Below are 22,844 nucleotides of genomic sequence, written 5' to 3' on the forward strand. Positions count from 1 at the left end.
CAATCCTTTATAGCAGGTCTTCAGACAGCTCTTTTGACCTTGAGGTATGAAGCACATCAGACAATCCTTCTCATCAAGACAATTCTTATCAGGTGTGTGTTTTATAGTGGGCAGAGTAGCTTTAAACCACTCATCAGTAATAACAGTCAAATACAGTGTTACCAAATACCATAACTAGCAATGAATGAAACAAGTGGAACAGTAACTGAACAAACAATTGGCACAGCACATGAATTTTGATTGTTATTTACATCTGTAGCGCTGCAACGCATGCTATGAGGCATGTCAGACGACAACAGTGTTGACAGCAGGTGGCAGCAGAGGTTGACTATCTCTCCCAAGGGAGCAATGATGGCCAAATGAAACTTCTTGAAGCAATGAAGCTTTGCAGCCGATTGATTCAAAGCTTCATGGTGGTTCATTTGGTCTTATGACAGTCATATGATGCCGCTGTCAATTAAAGTGTTACCGGTTCATATCTTTTGGTGTAAAAATCCCATAATAAAGTGAGGACAGCTGCTGCTAATAGTCCAGTGCGGCTTATCTATGAACAAATGCCGTTTTTATGTCAAATTTGATGGGTGGCGGCTTATTGTCAGGCACGCCTTATAGTGCGAAAATTCTGTATTTATTGGTTCAGATGTGAATGCGTCTGTTACGGCTCACTCACCTTCACCTCCTCCCACTCCTCACTGACTCTGCTGTGCACACCTGTCATCAATCGCCACACCTGCCTCCACTTCACAATCAACAGCCTGCCACTACAAAAGACCGCTCTGCACGTCATTCAACGCCAGAGCTTCACCTAACCTCACATGGTAAAGTACAGGCCACTAAATCCACCAAACTTTGACTCATTGAAACTCTTTTTTCTTCATAGCAACTCCAAGCCATCCCAGCCTTTCCAGTACTGCCAGAAAATCTACAGAGCCACAGCTTCTCACCGGTTTTTCCTCTTTTTTGCATTCAATAAATACGCCCTCGGGCTGTTCTGTTAACTGACTTCTCACTGCTGAGCTTTTGGGTCACATCCTCCAGCCAACATAACAGCGTCAAACGCAGCATGCTTAGGTCTGATGGGATTAAGTATGACATGACACTGCCATGAACATTTTTAGAGATGCCGATCAATCGGGTCCGATCATGTCATTTTCAAAGTATCGGAATTGGCAAAAAAATATCGGCCATGCCTTTTTTTAATATATATATATTTTAATTAAATCGTTTTCTAATTGTATTTAACGTTACAGACATAATACGTTACACTTATCCAGAGTCTTTAGTTTAGGCTTAAGGTAGGGTTATCAAATTTATCCCAATAACAGCGGCAATTAATTTTTAAAAAAATGTATCACGTTAAAATATTTAACGCAATTAATGCATGCGCTGCACGACCCACTCACGCATTGTCGCGCTCCATCTGTAATGGCGCCGTTTTGCCTATACAGAGAGCTTAAAGGCAGCGTAAAATGAGTACAGTGAATTTTAGCAGCCTTTTTGTAATTGGCTAAAGCCTTACAATCCCTCTCCGTTTGATTAGAAATATCATGGGAAGCAATGTGGGGAAGCGACGTAGCAATCGATCTTTTTCTTAACACCTTATGTTATTTACCAACGCAGAGAAGATATAGCAATTGGTAGCATTACGCACAGTCATGGTTCCATTTCCCATCATGCATTTGGGCATGGCCTTCAGTATCATTTACTGAAAGCTCAACAAATACACTAGATGGCAATATTTAGTCACAATATACAAAGTCACAAGTCTTTCTATCCGTGGATCCCTCTCACAGAAAGAATGTTAATAATGTAAATGCCATCTTGAGGATTTATTGTCATAATAAAAAAATGCAGTACTTACAGTATGTATTCGTCCAAGTTTTATTCATTTTTTTCTTAATGCATTGCCAAAATGTATATGATCGGGAAAAATTATCGGGAATGATTGGAATTGAATCGGGAGCAAAAAAAGCAATCGGATCGGGAAATATCGGGATCGGCAGATACTCAAACTAAAACAATCGGGATCGGGATCGGATCGGGAGCAAAAAAACATGATCGGAACAACCCTAGTAATTTTGTGTCATCTGGCAAATTATCTCACTTTTGAATGGATATAAAAGATCCGAGCTGGACATAAATGGAGTTAGTAACATAATTTGCCGGATGACACTTAATGACATCTGTCATAAGCATTCACAATGCTCATGATAGTGTCATGTCATAAAAATGACGGTCTAGTGGCAGTCTTATGATGCCCTTGTAAAATAAAGTATTACCTATTAATCCAAATAAAATAAGCCACACTGGACTATAAACCACAGGATTCAAAATGAGGGAAAAAAGAAGTTTACAGTCCGAAAATTATCGACAGACTAAGACGAAAATTAAAAGAGCTGCCAAAAACAACACTGCAAACCCCAGTAAAGTCTTTTATTTTTTTTCTTCCAACCATAGACATGTTTGTATCATTAAAATAATAACTATCATTAAAAAAAAAAAAAAAACACAAATCACACCTTGCGGTGCGGACCAAAAACAAATGTTCTCTTTCCTGGCCTCGTAGCACTTGATCGTACACAGGATAATATATCCTTCATAACAAATCCTTTGAAAGCAATAAACCGCAGTATACATGGACATAAATAATACATACAGTACATACACTGTGTATAAAAGAGGAACAAAAAGGACCCGAGAAAGCAGAGCATGCCTTCCAGTGACACTTACATTCACTTTTTTTTCCGCACATAATTCAACATGACATGAACAAATAATATCCAAGAGTCACTTTTGTCCATTCGGCTCGTTTGTGTGTGTAAACCGAGGTGGGGAAAAGTTGCGTAACACTGATTGTGTTGTACAGAGAGATAAATATTGCAGTTGTAGTTGTGGCGGTGGTTATACGCAGCTTTTATACGATACCGAGAAACATCCGTATGCTACATGTTTTGGTATTAAATGCTACGAGCGTCCGGAGACGAGTGGACGGAAGCGCTGTTGTTGAGCTAAAACAATGAGGAGCAGGAAGTCATGAAATTTAAGAAAAATGAAATGTCAGCTTCAATTGAAGAGCATTCGCAAAAAACATACTGCGTTTAACTATTTAGGAAGGGCAGCCATTTTGTTTTAGGGATGATGATTCGCAAGCGTTCGCGTAAATTAACGCATTTTCGGACTATAAGTCGCACCAGCTGAAAAAAATGCACAAAAAGAGGGGGGAAAAAAAACATATATAAGTCGCACTATTTGGCTGGGTTCATACCGCAGGTCTTAATGCACAAATCCGATTTTTTCGTGTTTTTCCGACTCAAGTGAGGAGTAAACTTGACGGTCCGAGCGGGAAAAGTTGCATAAAAGTGGACCATTTTAAATCTGATCATCTAGTTCATATGTGGTTAAAATCCGATTTGGCCCATATTTTTCCAGAATGTGGCTGTGGTCTGAACTGTCAAGTCCCCCAAATTGGAATTCATGCAGCAGTTACAACAGCAAAGAGCGAGAGATACAGGGCGCTGCGGTACAAATAGACCTGTGCATTAGAATACATTTTAATCAAATATTTATTTAATATAAAACTGAGCCGCATCAGAGGGTTCAAAGATATGCACGTGGCTCCGGAGCCACAGGTTGCTGACAAGTTAACTGGATTGGTCCAAAATAATCTAGTCCAGAACACATGGGCTCTATATGCCTAAATTTGGCCTGCAAAACCATATGAATTTGACACCCTTGCTTTATTCCATTTCTTTCAATTGCCAGTTTTCTGATTGGCGCAGAAACTGGTTTGCTCAGTGGAAGACGTATAACAAACCTATGGGAAGCGTGGACTCAAATTTTGATCTGTTTCAAAAAACATGCTGTCATAAGTGAAGAAAATCGAACAGGAATTTGCTTAGATATTAGCTTGTTATCTTAAATATAGCAGTATTGAATTTGAAATCTAATTCCGAAGTGTTCGGTGGATGCACCTGTGAAATTCGTATGATTCGGTACCTTTAGCAAGGTTAAGAACCACTGCACTAGAATAATGTCTAAAATACGTTCATGTAGTACCGTATTTTCTGAACTATAAGTCACACTTTTTTCATAGTTTGGCTGGGCTTGAGACTTATACAAAAGTGTGACCTACTAATGTTTTTTTTTTTTTTTTCAATCTGCCCCCCCAACAGACAGACAGAGTTTTTCAGATAACTATAGCCTAAAAAATATAACAATGTCTTGCATTAGCAGATGCGTATTTAGCCTGTTGTTCTCCATTTACTATTGTTACTTAAACATACAGTGTATTACAAAAGTGAGTGCACCCCTCGCATTTCTTCAGATATGTAAGTATATCTTTTCATGGGACAACACTGACAAAATGACACTTTGACACAATAAATAATAGTAGTCTGTTTGCAGCTTATATCATAGAGTTAATTCCCCCCACCCTCAAAATATAGCCATTAATATATCTAAACCCCTGGCAACAAAAGTGAGAACACCCTTTTGAAAAAAAAGTACATCCCTAAATGTCCAAATTGAGTACTCCTTGTCATTTTCCCTCCAAAATGTCATGTAACTCGTTACAGGAGTGCTCTCAGCATTGCTGAAGAGATTGAAGAGGTGGGGGGTCAGCCTGTTAGTGTTCAGACCATACGCCACACTCTACATCAAATTGGTGTGCATGGCTGTCATGCCAGGAGGTAGCCCCTTTGAAGACGGTACAAAAGAAAGCCCGCAAACAGTTTGCTGAAGACGTGTCAACAAAGCACATGGATTACTGGGACCATGTCCTATGGTCTGATGAGACGGACGGGCTTTCTTGTGTACCTGTCTACAGAAGAGGCTTCCTCCTGGGGTGACAGCCATGCACACCAATTAGATGTAGAGTGCGGCGTATGGTCTGAGCACTAACAGGCTAAACCCCGCACCTCCTCAATCTCAGCAGCAATGCTGACAGCACTCCTGTAACGAGTCACATGACATTTTGGAGGGAAAATGACAAGCAGTACTCAATTTGGACATTTAGAGATGTAGTTTCTAACGGGTGTACTCACTTTTGTTGCCAGGGGTTTAGATATTAATGGCTATATTTTGAGGGGAAAATAAATTCACTTACAGTGCCTTGAAAAAGTATTCGGCCCCCTTGAATCTTGCAACCTTTCGCCACATTTCAGGCTTCAAACATAAAGATATGAAATTGAATTTTTTTGTCAAGAATCAACAACAAGTGGGACACAATCGTGAAGTGGAACAACATTTATTGGATAATTTAAACTTTTTTAACAAATAAATAACTGAAAAGTGGGGCGTGCAATATTATTCGGCCCCTTTACTTTCAGTGCAGCAAACTCACTCCAGAAGTTCAGTGAGGATCTCTGAATGATCCAATGTTGTCCTAAAGAGAAATAGAATCCACCTGTGTGTAATCAAGTCTCCGTATAAATGCACCTGCTCTGTTATAGTCTCAGGGTTCTGTTTAAAGTGCAGAGAGCATTATGAAAACCAAGGAACACACCAGGCAGGTCCGAGATACTGTTGTGGAGAAGTTTAAAGCCGGATTTGGATACAAAAAGATTTCCCAAGCTTTAAACATCTCAAGGATCACTGTGCAAGCCATCATATTGAAATGGAAGGAGCATCAGACCACTGCAAATCTACCAAGACCCGGCCGTCCTTCCAAACTTTCTTCTCAAACAAGGAGAAAACTGATCAGAGATGCAGCCAAGAGGCCCATGATCACTCTGGATGAACTGCAGAGATCTACAGCTGAGGTGGGAGAGGCTGTCCATAGGACCACAATCAGTCGTACACTGCACAAATCTGGCCTTTATGGAAGAGTGGCAAGAAGAAAGCCATTTCTCAAAGATATCCATAAAAAGTCTCGTTTAAAGTTGGTATCTGCACAAGACCTGAGACTGGGACGGAGATTTATCTTCCAATAGGACAATGATCCAAAACATAAAGCCAAATCTACAATGGAATGGTTAAAAAATAAACGTATCCAGGTGTTAGAATGGCCAAGTCAAAGTCCAGACCTGAATCCAATCGAGAATCTGTAGAAAGAGCTGAAGACTGCTGTTCACAAACACTCTCCATCCAACCTCACTGAGCTCGAGCTGTTTTGCAAGGAAGAATGGGCAAGAATGTCAGTCTCTCGATGTGCAAAACTGATAGAAACATACCCCAAGCGACTTGCAGCTGTAATTGGAGCAAAAGGTGGCGCTACAAAGTATTAACGCAAGGGGGCCGAATAATATTGCACGACCTACTTTTCAGTTTTTTATTTGTTAAAAAAGTTTAAATTATCCAATAAATTTTATTCCACATCACGATTGTGTCCCACCTGTTGTTGATTCTTGACAAAAAATTAAAATTTTTATATCTTTATGTTTGAAGCCTGAAATGTGGCGAAAGGTTGCAAGGTTCAAGGGGGCCGAATACTTTTGCAAGGCACTGTATGTAAGCTGCACTCGGACTACTTTTCATTGTGTCAAAGTGTCATTTTGTCAGTGTTGTCCCGTGGAAAGATATACTTAAAGAGCATACGAGAGGAGAAAAAAAGTCTTAAATTGCATTATTATGTGAATTAGAATCATATTTTGAGACGATTCGACTATATACAACAATATAGCAAAGCGCAGATGACGAGAAATTAGTCTTTTAATCTGCCGGTTAGCCACGCCTACCATTATAGGGCTTTAGCGTCCCCAACAGGTGGATGACGTCAGCGGTAGACTGGGCTCATCGGTTTTACTATTCAGCCCATTGAGGGGGAATTATTCAGAACGAGGAAAACGCAACGAAGAGAGCTGCAAAATGTCATTGTTTCAGTCTCTCTACTCCAATATTTTTACAGGATATTCTTTTTATCCAAGTATTTTTCCCCAATAGCTATATAAATGGCTTGAGAAGGACCAGTCAGCCCGTCGAGGGGGAACTATTCACAACGAGGAAAACGCGACGAAGAGAGCTGCGAAATGTCATTGTTTCTGTCTCTTTACTTCAATATTTTTACAGGATATTCTTTTTATCCAAGTATTTTCCCCAATTGCTAAATAAATGGCATGGTCATGACAAATAACAGTCTTGTGCAAAATGGAATATGAAATAATAAAAATGCATTTATTCAGGACGACATGGCAAAATTACTCCATAATGGTCAAAACCGTCGACTTCACCTTTACTGTCGCACCTCCCGAACGGTATTTTATGACACCTAAATCGGACATATGTCATTTCCCTTCCCCGGCTTCGGAGAATGTAAACAAACCAAAAGGCGTGACAGCTAGCCGACATGCTAACCCGAACCGAGTGATGTTTCAAAGTCTTCGAAGAGGAAAATCACACATAACTAGCCTGGATTATTTGACATGACGACTGGGTTGTCGAATGTCTTTGCGGACCGGCAAACCGCCCGGCGGAGAGCAATTTACAGTTCGTTCCCCGGAGGAGGGCGGCTGCAGTTGTTGTGCAGCTAACGTGCTGCTAATGTGCATGAGGAGAGCTTTTTACATGCCTATCAATGAGCAAACGTAAGTAGTCCTTTATTTAAAGAAAGTTTGTAGTGTTTACTTTGTAATCGCTGTATTAATATTCGACATAATACTAAACAAGATGTTTACTCACTTCCTCATAAGTCCAATGGTCCCACAGTAGTCGTCGGGCTTGTTTTGGCCAATATCCACGGTGAATGGGAACCTTTTGAAACTCCAAAAAGGCGTATACGCCTCTCCCTCATACAGAATGATTTTTCTGCAGGGGTTTGGCTGGCGTGATGCGAAAAATAAACGTATTAATCTGCAAAATCAGCTGAATCCTTCGTCCTCATACACAACAGTACGCTGTATAGTGAAGAGGACACCTTCTACCGTACACGTCACAGCGTCCTACTCCTCAACGCAAGACCGAAGCCGGAAGTCACTCATTTTCATGGCGCGGGATTAAAAAAACTAAATAAATATAGCGATCGCTTCCACACACATCCAAGCGGTCCATATCCTTCAGGAGCATAAAATACCGCGTGTATTACGGAATAAACATGCTTTTTCGTGTCACATGCACTTTAAATATCTGCAGAAATGCGAGGGGTGTACTCACTTTTGTGATATACCGGATGTTTGTTGTTTCTTGGTTTTTGATCAATTAAAAATTTGCTACACCAAAATGCGACTCACACTTGAACTTATAAATACGGTAAATGTTTTTGAGAAAATGTATTTAATTCCTACGTTTTTCCTATAATAGAATAGCTCTTCAATTGAAGCTGAACATGTACTTATTGGTTAAATCTTGAATCGTGTGTGTGCATGTGTGTGAGCCGCTATTAATTAACCCAGTCGGGGTAAAAAAAAAAAAAAAAAATTAACAAGCCTGTTGACTAACAAAAACTTATCATATCATATCAATAATAAGCAGTGACAGCACGCATTGTTACAGCAACAGTTTAAACAAAGACAAAATTCAAGTGGTGATGTCATAACACTGATGTTTACACAAGTGGCTCTGGAATGAATGGCTTCGAATTGGACACGCTTGACTTCCTCTCTATGTACATGCTATTCCTACGGGACATCGTCGTAATCGTCGCTAGTTCGCGGGACTTTGGCAAGAGAGGCGGGATTGGTCGCCGGTTACTGGCAAAACTGGCGCCATTTGGGCTGGAAACGGCTCGGACATCTATCGCCGTCAATGGCGGCCAGTGAGTTAATTTATGAAATAACATTAAAGCTGTTAGAACAGGAGAAAATTTGTTGATCTGTTTCCTGAGTTTGAAAGGGTTGTACGTGGTAAAATGCCAAAGTTACAGCGTCGTCAATGTAAAAACTGTTCATTTTTAGAGAAACTCTGGTTTAGCTAATAAGTTCAGGACAATTTTGAGTCTTACGTGAAGCTAACGACACATTTCTGTACCACGTAATAGAGTAATCCCACCTCCATTGCGTGAGTTACGTTCCAGAACCCCCACGCTAAATTAAAATCTGCGATAACACCTGATTTCGATTCAACCCCCCCCCCCCCCCAAAAAAAAACCCGTATCATCTCAAGATATAGAATAAATCAATAAGCATGCCTATAGATGTAGGTACATTACAAAATGACAGGATTGGGGTAAAAAAAAAAAAAATCCTGTTTTCATTCTTCTTTTTTAGTCAAATTCACACCGCGTCAGTTTAATCCCACTGCCGCCATCTAGCGGTGGACGGTGGAATTAAAATAATATATCAAAATAATATTGTCAGAAAACTGTACAAAGAAATTTGTGAACGCAGAACCCGCAACAGAGGGGGATTACTGATCTTGAAAATTGAAGAAAAGGCTCAATTTCTCGACGTGTGGTTTTAGCTTTCGTCTCACGTGCCGTAGTTTGAGTGTATGAAGTGTCAGCTGTGACGTGTCATCCCACGCTCTCTTTAAAGGAAGTCAAATGGGCGAGCATGCAGCATCTCTGCTGGTGCGTAAACGTGGCAAGCAGACTTGGCTTAGCATAGCATAGCTTTGCGTAGCTGGGCAGTTCAGTCGTTATGGCTACAAGCTGAAGAAAGATGGTCCGCCAAATTTCAGTCACGCTTCCTTCTCTTTCTTCCGCGCTCTGGCTCAGTGCTCGCCGCCGTCGGGTCCCTGCCCCGCTGAGGAGAGACCAGCCTCAGCCCCGCGTACTCGGAACACACTTACGTCTGGCCGACGTCACACCATGAACTCGTTGCTGCCGTACAGAACCAGCTGCTGCGGCGCCGAGCCGAATTCCGGTTCCCTGCGGCGCCCGCTCGACGGCTCACGCGGCGAGCTGCGACTCAGTCGTAGCCTGTGACCGGGACGGCTTTTGCTGGGTCGCCGCTCGGGATCCGATGCGTCGTTTGCCGCCGCCTCTCCGAGGCCGTAAGTCGCCAGCAGAGGACCGGACGACGAGGAGCGGAAGCGGTAGTGAGGGGACGGCGAAGCGGATGGCGGTCGGTAGGAGCAGGAGACAACAGACACTGAGTCGGCGGAGTCCACAGAATCGGGAAGGTGCCGCAAAGGTCGCCTGCTCTTGGGGTCCAATTTTCTGCAGCTCCAAGTACCCGAATCTGTGGACGACAATAATTCAAATGCCTAATACAGTACAATTCTCACTAATAAGAACCTCAGTTAATTTAACGTTAACATAGTAGAATCAGGGGCGTAGGTTTGTTCTCAATATTGGTAGGGACGGTATGACAGCATAACCTACATGTACTTTTTGCTGTGGACGGGACATGAACTCATTTGCTCCCAGAAACGTATAAAGACGTTCTATTTTTAAATGCTTAACTGTCCCACAAACGTATTTATACGTCTTTTGCGTTTTTTTGTACAAGAAGCATTTAGAGCTTCCGATCTATCGCCGAAACAAAAAACAAGCCTCAAAATCAATTTTAAAGCAATAAAACTGGCCACTGGAGGGCAGTAGCGCATTTGTTAAGACCGCAAAACCCAATTCAAACAGTACAACTTTATTAGGGAAGTTAGCAGAGCCCCTCCGCATGGGAGAGGGAAAGAGAGTGGGGGAGAGTTTATTTCCTGGCTTTTTTCTGTGAAGAACCCAGAGAGGGTTATTTGGTTATTATCTATTTAATTGATAGTGTCATTATTATATTATATTATATTATATTTAGGGCTGTCAAAATTATCGCGTTAACGCGCGGTAATTAATTTTTTAAATTAATCACGTTAAAATATTTGACGCAATTAACGCACATGTCCCGCTCAGAAAGTATTCTGCCTTTTGGTAAGTTTTACAGCAAGGCTTTTTGTGCTGTCCAACAGCGAACTCTTGTGGTCGCTTTGCGACATGGTTTATTGTTTTCAGCCCAGTTCAATAGGGCTGCACGACGTCTCGGGCTGATAATGTTGTGCTTATATGATCCTTGGACAAGATTTGTCCGTAAGTATGGTTGTTGTAAAGAATGTACATATTATGTTAGTAAGCGAAATGTTATATTTTTTGTATGAGACGCTTTTTGTTTATGTTTAGTGAACCTGTATAGCGTGCTAAGCTAACGTTGTTGCTAATGCAATGCTTGTGTACTTTTTTTTGTAGTTTTACGACAATCTAAAGAGGACAATGGTTTGAGGCTATTTTATTAATAAATCAGATGAAAAAGGAAGAAGTCTAATTATTAAGGCGTCGTTCACTAGCTGTCTAGCTTTGGAAAAAGTAGACGCTTCGGAGTGAGGACAGCATTGACAGATTTAAATGACAGTAGAGTGAAATGCCCATTTACAGAAAAATATGGCATATTTTATAGATGGTTTGAATTGCGATTAATTGCGATTAATTACGATTAATTCATTTTTAAGCTGTAATTAACTTGATTAAAAATTTAAATCGTTTGACAGCCCTAATTATATTATATTATTAGGGGTGTCAAACGATTCAAATTTTTAATCGCGTTAATCACAGCTTAAAAATGAATTAATTGTAATTAATCGCCATCTATAAAATATGCCATGTTTTTCAGTAAATTACTGTTGGAATGGAAAGATAAGACACAAGCTGGATATATACATTCAACATATGGTACATAAGTACTGTATTTGTTTATTATAACAATAAATCAACAAGATGGCATTAACATTATTAACATTCTGTTAAAGCGATCCATGGATAGAAAGACTTGTAGTTCTTAAAAGATAAATGTTAGTATAAGTTATATGAATTTTATATTAAAACCCCTCTTAATGTTTACGTTTTAATAAAATTTGTAATATTTTCAAACAAAAAATAAACTACCGTAATTTCCCGAATATAAGGCGCACCCGTGTATAACGCGCACCCCAAATTTACTTGTAAAATCTAGGGGAAATTATTGTACCCGTGTATAACGCGCACCCTAATTTTAGCACCAATAAATAGAAGAATACAAGAAAACAGAGCTCGTGTACAGATACAGAAATGTCATTTTACTGACTGGTGAAACACAGCACAAGCATAGCACATTGATAGTTTAAAACATTACCGTAAACTGACAATATGTACGGTAATAATATGATCTGACAACTTCTTCAACTTACCAGAATCTAAACACTGCTAAATGCGTTCTAACTACGTACACATACAATAAGAAAATATCACACATTGTGAATTTTAACAGAAACTATGGCGAATTTTCATCTCGTTCTCGTGCCGTCAGACGACAACTGGCATCCATCTCGTTATTTTTTAAATCTCCCAAGACACATTTTCAGCGCGTCATCGTGACGTCATCGTCATGAAAAAATTGTTAGTTGACGAAATATTTTTGTTATTGTTGATGAAAACAACACACCCCACACACCCCAACAGTGTCGTAAAATCATCAATGGATCAAAAATCAATCTCCCGGTCGCCTGCAGATAGATTAAACAACATTTCTGTTTCCAGCAGCCGTGTGAAGGACGAATTATAATAAGGTAATGTATCCAGTTGTGGCTAAACAATAGAATATGACAGTTAGCAACCATGTGGCTTAGTGTGGCTAAACCAAGGGTAGGGGAGCGTCACGCCAGCGAGTGAATATTCTGTATATCCTGGTAGCAGTGCTTTCTTTTTCCTCCTCAGACAAAACTTTTTGTCTCTTTTGTTGCTCTGCCATCTTTGCAACATTTGCGTGAAAGCGCATCGACTACCGTCTTTATAAGTGACGTATGCCGTAAAGCAGTCAGCACATTTGAAATTTGTTTTGTGTGGCAGGGTTCCTGCCACCATCCTCAAAGTTAATTCGTGTCGGTGAAAGCGATACAGACCCCCTCAAGATCTAAAAGAGGTGTCATTCAAATAGTTGTCAGTCGACATTTTATCACAAATGTTATGAACATATTTTATTAAGTTTGAAAAGTTACCTAGTGTTGCTTTAAGCAAGATTAACAACAGTCACGAAGTTTTGTGTTAATCTAAATAAAATTTTGGAAGTTATTCGATTTTTGGTGATGACCATTTTGTATTTGCGTCACCCCGTATGGAAAAAGTGCTACTTATCGTCCATAAAATACGGTGATTAGACGTTTTTTAGTGTGACGTAAGTTCTAATGCAGTTTTTAAAAGAAAAATGAGAGTGAGACCGTGGCCGAGTACGGTAAAAGGAAAGGGAAAGAGAGGAGTGAGAGTAAGGAAAAAGGAGAGAATGTAGGAGGGAGCGATGTGACGTAGGGAGGGACAAAGAGGGAAATGTATTACATTGAGAAAAGTTAAGTGAGGATAGGGGATAAAATGAGGGAGAAGTGGGAGGAAAGGCTAAGGAAAGGAGAGAGAAAACAGGAGAAAGGAAAGAGGAACTAACTAACAGACCACTTTCGTACTGCTTATTATGAAACACTCTGAAATGAGCACATGACATCTTTCCTAGCATGCAACAATGTTGCATAACAGTCTAACCGTTTAATCAGATTGTGCTGATGTCATTCCTGTGCTCATATTTGGGTATATTTGCATCTATATGTTTGTTTAGAGGGCTATGATGGGGTTAAATATTTCTGAAACCTGTATTTATCTTCGTAAAACTCTTTGTGTCCAAGTTTGCTTAGTTTCATTTTTCACAAAATGAAACCTACAGAGGTGGAGGTAATGGATTCGGGTTCTTATGTCTGTATGCTTGTGTTCAAAATAACTCAAGAACAAATAAAGAGACTAGAGATGTGCGATCACGTCATTTTCAAAGTATCGGAATCGATTACAATTTTTAATCGAGTTAATTACAGCTTAAAAATTAATTCATCATAATTAATCGCAATTAATCGCAATTCAAACCATCTATAAAATATGCCATATTGTTCTGTAAATTATTGTTGGAATGGAAAGATAAGACACAAGATGGATATATACATTCAACATACGGTACATAAGGATTGTATTTGTTTAGTATAACAATAAATCAACAAGATGGCATTAACATTATTAACATTCTGTTAAAGCGATCCATGGATAGAAGGACTTGTAGTTCTTAAAAGATGAATGTTAGTACAAGTTATAGAAATTTTATATTCAAACCCCTCTTAATGTTTTCGTTTTAATAAAATTTGTAAAATTTTCAATCAAAAAATAAACTAGTAGCCCGCCATTGTTGATGTCAATAATTACTTACACAATGCTCATGGATGCTGAAGCCTATAAAATCATTCGCACCCAAGCGCCAGCAGAGGGCGGCAAAACTCCATAAAACACAAGTGAGCGTTTCACTCTACAGTCATTTAAATCTGTCTGAGCGGGACATCTGCGTTAATTGCGTCAAATATTTTAACGTGATTAATTAAAAAAATTAATTAACGCCCGTCAACGCAATAATTTTGACAGCCCTAATTAAATAGTTTTCTAATTGTATTTAACATTACAGACATAATATGTTACACTCATCCAGAGTCTTTAGTTTAGGCTTAAGATAGGGTTATCAAATTTATCCCGATAACGGCGGTAATTAATTTAAAAAAAAGTATCACGTTAAAATATTTAATGCAATTAATGCATGCGTTGCACGACCCACTCACGCATTGTCGCGCACAATCTATAATGGAGCCGTTTAACCTATATAGAGAGCTAAAAGGCAGCGTAAAAGGAGTAGAGTGAATTTTGGCAGCCTTAGGAGCCTTTTTTTAATTGGCTAAAGCCTTACAATCCCTCTCCCTCCAATTAGAAATATCGTGGGAAGCAATGTGGGGAAGCAAGGTAGCAATTGATCTTTTTCTTAACACCCTATGTCAGTGGTGTCCAAACTATTCCACATAGGGCCACAGTGGGTGCGGGTTTTTGTCCAAACCCATCATGTGGACAACCTTACACCAATCTGGTGTCTCACAAGTGTAATCAGTTGATTGCAGTCAGGTGCTGTTTGTTTTAGCACAAACTTCATTGGTTAAACTCTCTGTGCTCGATTGGTAGGAACAAAAACCAGGACCCACAGCGGCCCTTGAGGACAGGTTTGGACACCCATGCCCTATGTTATTTCCCTTTTTTAATTGACTAAAGCATTAAAATTCCTCTCTCAACAATTAGTAATGTCGTGAGAAGCAATGTTGGGAAGAAAGGTAGTGGTTGATCCCAACGCAGAGAAGATATATTAATTGGTGGCACTACGCACAGTCATGGTTGCATTTCCCATCGTGCATTTGGGCAGAACAGTTAAATGGCTACAGTATCATTTACTGAAAGCTCAACAAATACACTAGATGGCAATATTTAGTCACAATATACAAAGTCACAAGTCTTTCTATCTGTGGATCCCTCTCACAGAAAGAATGTTAATAATGTAAATGCCATCTTGAGGATTTATTGTCATAATAAACAAATACAGTACTTATGTACTGTATGTTGAATGTATATATTCGTCCGAGTTTTATTCATTTTTTTCTTAAAGTGATCCTCTAGTTTTAAGACAAGTAATTCTTAAAAGATACATCTTAGTATGAGTTATAATAATTTGACATTAAATCCCTCTTAATGTTTTCGTTTTAATAAAATTTGTAAAATTATTTTAACTGATTGTTCGCCATGGTTGTTGACGTCGCAGTGCTGTGACGTCACAAATCCCGCTGCCGGACTTCAGCATGTCATTCATTAGCAACATCTCGTCAGTTCGTCCCTTCCAATTTGAACCAGAGCGGAAAAGTGAAGAGCAGGACAGCACTGTCGGTCGTTCACAAGACGAGCAGCAAAGGCGAAATGCAGAGCAAGAAATACCTGATGAGGCAAGAGTTGGGCTAAACTTCTGGTGTACTTGCGGCAAGTGCATCTCGATGACAACGGAGCGAGAGAGCGTATGTTGTCGAGAACTCAGGTTTTTGTCAGCAGATCTTCAAGGTGAGTTATTGCGTCATCAAACTCATAATTGTGTAGATTGTTAGCATCCAGAGCTGTCGTATGCTTTACATACAGTACAGGCCAAAACACATTGGCATTCGTGCCTTTTTATTTTCTTGACCATTGACATTATAAACTCTCACTGAAGGCAATAAAACTATGAATGTGTGGCGAGCTAGGGAAGGATGCGGAGTATCAAACCACGGAGCTAATCCGCGTTGTTTTATTGACATTTAGGCTGCAAGAAATAGCAATGTCTGTCTGGCATGCGACCCGCGGAAGGTAACAGTTATTTCCAGCTGTTCCCTTCACAAAGTACCCCCCCCCCCCAACCACACAACGTGCCAACATAATTTCCGCCGGTGAATTCTGTTAGAACTTGCTACAAATGCACACGTGTGTATTGTGTACTTAGAAAAAAGGTGAAATAACTAAAAACGTGTGATATTCTAGTGTCTTCAAAGTAGCCACCCTTTTCTCTGATTATTGTTTGGCACTCTTGCCATTCTCGCGATGAGCTTTCAGAGGGAGTCCCCTAAAATGGATTTTGACTTCACATGTATGCCATTCCGGCGATGAGAATTTATTGCTTTATCAATGGGGTTGGGACATTTGTGTTGCATTGAATGAATTGCATTGGACGTGCTTTGATCAGTTTGAGTGGCAGCATCACTCATATTAGCTGAATACTGAACACACACACTTACTGCCTGATGAACTGACAGTAGAGGTGAATTATTAGCTTCCTCTGTGACTAGCGGTACGCCCGAAGGTTGGCCTCCCGCTGTAGCGACAGGAGCGGCTTGGGTGCTTAAGAGGGCGGCCAGTGTCTCGTCCGTCTCGCTTCATTGCGCGCATTTCACTCGATATCCGAGCAGGCTGAGGCTTCTTGTGCGGGAAAATAGTTGCAACAGCATTTGGTTTTAGTCTGCGCTTATATCTAGCCGCTCCGGTGAGATCTTTCATTAGTTGTCATCTACTAAAATCCTCAAACGCGGTAGGAGAAAAATGGCGACAACAAAGCCTTGGTTGTTTGGGAAGATTTGCTTGTCTACAGGCATTTTCCCAAACCTTTCTCCTCTTCTTGTCAACAGGAAATTTGTGGAGACTCGCATCACTCTCCTTGTTTCCATTTGACTCGAAATTGCATCCATAAGCAGCACATCGTGGCATTTTACTTCGCGAGTTAAGCCAGTAATACACAGTTGTTGTACACACGCTACACGATTGGAAAAATATCATCTACGTCATCACTCCGCGCCCGCAGAACATGGCGCCAACTATCGGTCAAAATATGCACTAAATATTATAAAATATTTCCATTGATTTAACATTTTATGTGTTTCTAACGACATATTTTAATACAAGAGAACAATTGTGATTTATTAGAGCCTACATGTCTTTAAAATCGAGGATCACTTTAATGCATTGCCAAAATGTATATGACCGGGAAAAATGATCAGGAATGATTGGAATGGAATCGGGAGCAAAAAAAAGCAATCGGATCAGGAAATATCGGGATCGGCAGATACTCAAACTAAAACGATCGGGATCGGATCGGGAGCAAAAAAACATGATCGGAACAACCCTAAAAGAGACTATTACAGTGGTCTAAAAAAATTTTGAAAATACCTGATTAAAATGGCTACTGTCATTTTTGGACTATAAGCCGCTACTTTTTTTCCCCTTATTTTGCATCCTGCGGTTTATAGTCCAGTGCGTCTTATTTGTTGAATTATTTGGGTTAATCGGTAACACTTTATTTGACAGCGGCGTCATAAGACAGTCATAATTATGAAATTACACGATCATAGGCATTACTGAAAGCTTATGACAGATTCATTCAGTGTTATCCGGCAAATTATGTCACTAACTACATTTATGTCCAGCTCGGATCTTTTACATCCATTCAGAAGTGAGATAATTTGCTGGATGACACTAAATGACATCGGTTAAAAGCGATCATTAATGCTCACGACAGTGTCATTTCATAATTACGATTGTCTTATTGCGCTACTGTCAAATAAAGTGTTACCAAATACCATAAGTAGCAATGAATGAAACAATTGGATCAGTAACTGAAGAAATCATTAGCACAGAACATACATTTTGATTGTTATTTACCGTATTGGCCCGAATATAAGACGACCCTGATTATAAGACGACCCCCTCTTTTTCAAGACTCAAGTTTGAAAAAAGACTTTTTGAACACCAAATTAATTATTATACAGAAAATAATTACAGTACATCCGAAACAAATGAGTATAACAATATATTTGAGAGAAAAAGCATGTTATTTTGCCACAGAAAAGGAATTTTGCAATAACTTGATAACGGATGAGTCTATTTAACTCAAATTTGCAGGGTAGGTGATGTGACGAGTACAGAAAAAGTTATATAAAATTTTTTTTAAACTTGATGAATAAAAAATGGATTATATGCATGTGTATTTTTCGGCCTTTCGGTTTGCTGTTTTTCGGCCAAGGGTTTCCAATATTTGATATATCCCTAGTAAAAACTATTATTATTTTCCTCATTCTGGTTTGGTGCCTACCTGGGGTCTCTGCTGTGGCCCCTTCGGTTTCCATGGTGATGTTCTCAGAGCTGTCCGCCGTGCCGATGGACGCTTCCGATTCAGGAGTCTCGTCGTCGGACGCTCGCGGCTCCAAGATTAACATTTCGTACGTCAGTTCCTCCCTGCGAACATACCATAATGTGATGTCAGCCCAACTTGTTCAAATGGATTGGACGTCTACTATGATAAACTCATTTATAGTCGAGTTGTCCCATAATGACTTTGGTAACCGATCACCCGATATTGTTTAACTCCAAAAATCTGATACCGATATCAAACCGATACCGATACATGCGGTCGTGGACTAAACATATTCATTATTTTTCCGTCATTTATTGTTCATTTAATTTTTTTCACCAGGAAAGCAAATGGTCTGCTCATATAATCTGAGTAGTTTGGAGACATCTAATGGTCAATAAGCATAACTGCTGTGCTAAGCTGTGACCAGCCCTTGTACAAAGGCAGAAGGCTTTAACATTCACTTCAAAGGCAACATGCATGTTAACCTAAAACCGATAATGAAAAACATTGTCGATATTATGCAATATCATTTTAAAATGCTATTAATGATAATATCAGACAACTCAAATTTATAATGTTTTGATTTCGCCTTTAGGAGGCACGATTTGACGTCTATCATCGTCAGTGGCGCTGAATGAGATTACTAACGTACTTTTCTTTTTGCAGACTCTCGATCTGCTCAGTGAGGATCCGTTCCTCTTGCTGCATGGCAATCTGCTGCTGTTCACTCAGCGTGGCTTCGGACGGTTCCTCGCCTCCCGTTCCCACGCTCTCGCCGTCCGCCACCGAGGGCGCCACCCTGGGGCTGAGTGGTGGCGATTGCGCGTGGGTGCCGCTTTGCCGAGCACGGCTTTTGCTCTGAAACAATGTGCACATCTTAATTCAGGTGAGAACATATGATCAAAGTAAGGTCATTCCAGAATTGGGGAAGATTTTTGGCATCAAAATTCTTGAAAAATAATCCCTCTTTTCTGGTTTTATGCGACATAGTCATAAATAACAGGTAATGAACACGATTAGCTCAGCTTACAGATCAATGGTAACATTTCTTTTACTTTATTTGATATTTACAATAGTTTGCATAATCGCAGTAAAGGGTTTCCTAGTAACAGTTCCAATAATGTTAGCTATTTTCAGGGGTAGAAGCTAGCTGTTTAGCTAGCGTATTAATTCATTATTTACTTCCTCATGTAAATAAGAATAAATATTCTCATGTAAATAAGAATAAATATTCTTATTTACATGAGAATAAATATTCTTATTTACAGTCTTATTCTAATTATCATAAAAGGGTTGCATGAGGTAGCGTGAGGAATTAAAGATGGGTCCGATCACGTCATTTTCTAAGTATCGGAATCGGCAAAAAAATACCGGACATGCCATTTTTTTAATATATATATTTTTTTAATTAAATCATTTTCTAATTGTATTTAACGTTACAGACAAAATGTCTTAAATTCATCCAGAGTCTTTAGTTTTGGCTTAAAGTAGGGCTATCAAATTTATCGCTTAAACGGCGGTAATTAATTTTTGAAAAAATGAATCACATTAAAATATTTAATGCAATTACCGAATGCTCTGCACGACCCACTCACACATTTGCGCGTTCAATCTATAATGGCGCCGTTTTACATATATATAGAGCTAACAGGCAGCGTAAAATGAGTAGAGAGAATTTTGGCAGTCTTTGGAGCCTCTTTTTGATTGGCTAAAGCCTTAAAATCACTCTCTCAACAATTAGAAATATCGTGGGAAGCAATGTGGGGAAGAATGGTAGTGGTTGATGTTTTCCTTAACACCTTATGTTACTTCCCAACGCAGAGAAGATATATCAATTGGTGCCAATACGCACAGTCATGGTTGCACTTCCCATCATGCATTTGGGCAGAACAGTTAAATGGCTACAATATCATTTACTGAAAGCTCAACAAATACACTAGATGGCAATATTTAGTCACAATATACAAAGTCACATTTATCCTTTAAGAATTACAAGTCTTTCTATCCGTGGATCCCTCTCACAGAAAGAATGTTAATAATATAAATGCCATCTTGAGGATTTATTGTCATAATAAAAAAACACAGTACTTATGTACAGTATGTTGAATGTATATATTCGTCCGAGTTTTATTCATTTTTTTTCTTAATGCATTGCCAAGATGTATATGATTGGGAAAAATTATCAGGAATGATTGGAATTGAATCGGGAGCAAAAAAAAAAGCAATCGGATCGGGAAATATCTGGATCGGCAGATACTCAAATTAAAACGATCGGGATCGGATTAGGAGCAAAAAAACATGATCGGAACCACCCTATGAGGAATTCAAACAAGGCTTACTATTTTATAAATATTCATAGTTACAAGAGACAGCAATGAACCAAACAATACAGTACCCCCAAAAATTTAAATTTCATTTTCCTTTTGACTGTTTTATTTGAGACGCTATCCAAAGAAAATGGCGTTTTAGGGGGTACATCTGATATGTTTGGTATTTTAAAAATATTTTCAAGCATTCTTTTCTCTGCCAATTTTTTTTTTTTTTTATTCTTTCAAATATTTGGTCTCAGGACAAGTACATTTACTCAGAAAGGGTAAGACGTACAACATGTTCCATGTCAAGAATTAGCCTAAAGCAAGGGCGAAAGTGGGCCGGAACGGTCCGGAACACAGTTCGGGTAAGAGATTCGGCGCCGGAACGGAGTGGAACGGTGCTTTGATCCCGCAAATATGACGGCAACTGTCAAAACCCCATGCAAAAAACAACCTGACTGGCTGCTACACAGGCATCTTCAAGAGGAAAACAATCTACTAACACCAGATTTACATACACAAGTGTTAACAACAAGCATAATAAAGTGTTTGTGTAGCGTCATCCAGCAAGTGACCAGTTTATATTTTTCTTTGTTCCTCATAGGGAATTTGTGGAAACTTTCCTTTGTCCTTTTCTTCTGTATGTTTCCATAGCCTCTAAATGCACATTTCACCATGTTGCCGGCCGTCAGTTAACTCAGCAGACTGATGCTACATTCGAGGAACATGGGAAGTCAGAGTTTCCAACCTCTGATCTGGAAAAATATCATTAGTACGCCTCCACTATTTGATCGCTTATAAGAAGTCAGGTTTGCTGGAGGTCAAAATGTCTTTTGAAGGCCAAAATAAAAACAAAACAATTTGTGGCAATCAGCCATCTTTGCTGTTTACATTTGCTTGGAATGCTTTAAGGTCGCTATTGGTACCCTCCAAGCGGGATAAGTGCTACTTCCCACCTTCCTCGAATGCAGCGTGAGAACGAGTGACCGAAGCACTCTTCTTTATTGGGTCGTATTACGCATCTAAAAAAATAGTCCTGCAGAATGAAATGAATTACGGCAGTTTGATGTGACATTGTTTTGGCTGAATGGGTTTTTTGAAACAATGATCAGTGTTTTGAATTTAATTGACTATGTTGGATCTGTTCGTAGATCTGTATCATTTTTTTATTGGCATGCTATGATGGTGACATTTACTCGCGCTAGCTTAGCCACTCCGGAGCCCTGGAACTGACAAATAACTTGCAAACAAAACGGAATTTGTTGAAATCAACTCCACCAACTAACTAAACCCCTGCTAACTCGAAGATTAAGCCTAATGTCATAAATCCTGAACTTCCGCTTTAGGGAGCTAACTCCATGTTCCAAAAGTTTGAAGAAGGCTCACCGAAAACAGGTTGACAATTTATAAGTCGACAATGGTCAAAAAACAAGGCAAAAACAAACGACGGAGGAACAATGCTGAATCCAAAACAAGGCTATATAGAAAAGTTTACGAGCAGCGAACCGTTTGATATCTCAGTGTCCAGTCTTTTTGAAGGCTGTGGTGGAGTGGGCCGGGCCGAAGGTGTGGCTGGGTGTTGTTTTGGGATCATCCCTATGTGGCCGGTTTTGGGCGGTTAGGTTCGTGTGTGCTCCTTCGTGGCTGGAACGTGGTTGCCACAGCGACTGACGCCGGTCTTGACGTCCCAAGCGCCCATTATCAACTTGTTATCCGGGCTGGGCGAGACGCTACTTGTTTTAGGACAGAGCGCCCTGTTCTTTGTCCTTGGAGTGGCCGGGAGAACTGATTGCAAGAGTTGGTGCATCAATCTTGCTCGTGATGCACACATTGGGCTTCTGTGATAAGATTCTGCTTCTTTTCATTAAACTATGGTGTCTATTTATTTTATATTAGGTGTGTTAGAGTAGTACAAACAATCCTACAGTACATATGAGATACGGTACTATTCCCTGATTGATTATATTAAGTGTGTAAGAGTAATGCAAACAGTTATATGGTGTGTGCAAGAAAGGTAACTATTCCCTTCAATGTGTAAATCCATTTTTCTATTATGGTATAACTGTACTGTACCAAAAGCAGTTTTCTCTGCATCTAAGTGGTTTTTGGAGGTTTGACCAAGCCCCCACCCACCTAAAAAAAAAAAAATTCCCGCTCCGTGGCG

General features: G+C 39.7%; 1 protein-coding gene across 4 annotated transcripts in view; it reads right to left on the minus strand.

The window, feature by feature from the left end:
• Positions 1–6,483: 6,483 nt before the first annotated feature.
• The window catches only part of LOC130916718 (unconventional myosin-IXAa-like), a 255,075-nt gene continuing 238,714 nt past the window's right edge, over positions 6,484–22,844 (minus strand). For all 4 annotated transcript variants that reach the window (XM_057837631.1, XM_057837630.1, XM_057837629.1 and 1 more), the window contains 3 exons: positions 19,021–19,226; positions 18,327–18,469; positions 6,484–10,052 (listed from right to left, as the gene is read on the minus strand). In XM_057837631.1, the coding sequence (XP_057693614.1) occupies positions 9,673–10,052; positions 18,327–18,469; positions 19,021–19,226 (729 nt within the window). In that variant the 3' untranslated portion in view covers positions 6,484–9,672. The remainder of the gene's footprint in view (positions 10,053–18,326; positions 18,470–19,020; positions 19,227–22,844) is intronic.

This window comes from Corythoichthys intestinalis, chromosome 5 (genome assembly GCF_030265065.1).
Source record: "Corythoichthys intestinalis isolate RoL2023-P3 chromosome 5, ASM3026506v1, whole genome shotgun sequence".
In the NCBI taxonomy this organism is placed as follows: Eukaryota; Metazoa; Chordata; class Actinopteri; order Syngnathiformes; family Syngnathidae; genus Corythoichthys; species Corythoichthys intestinalis.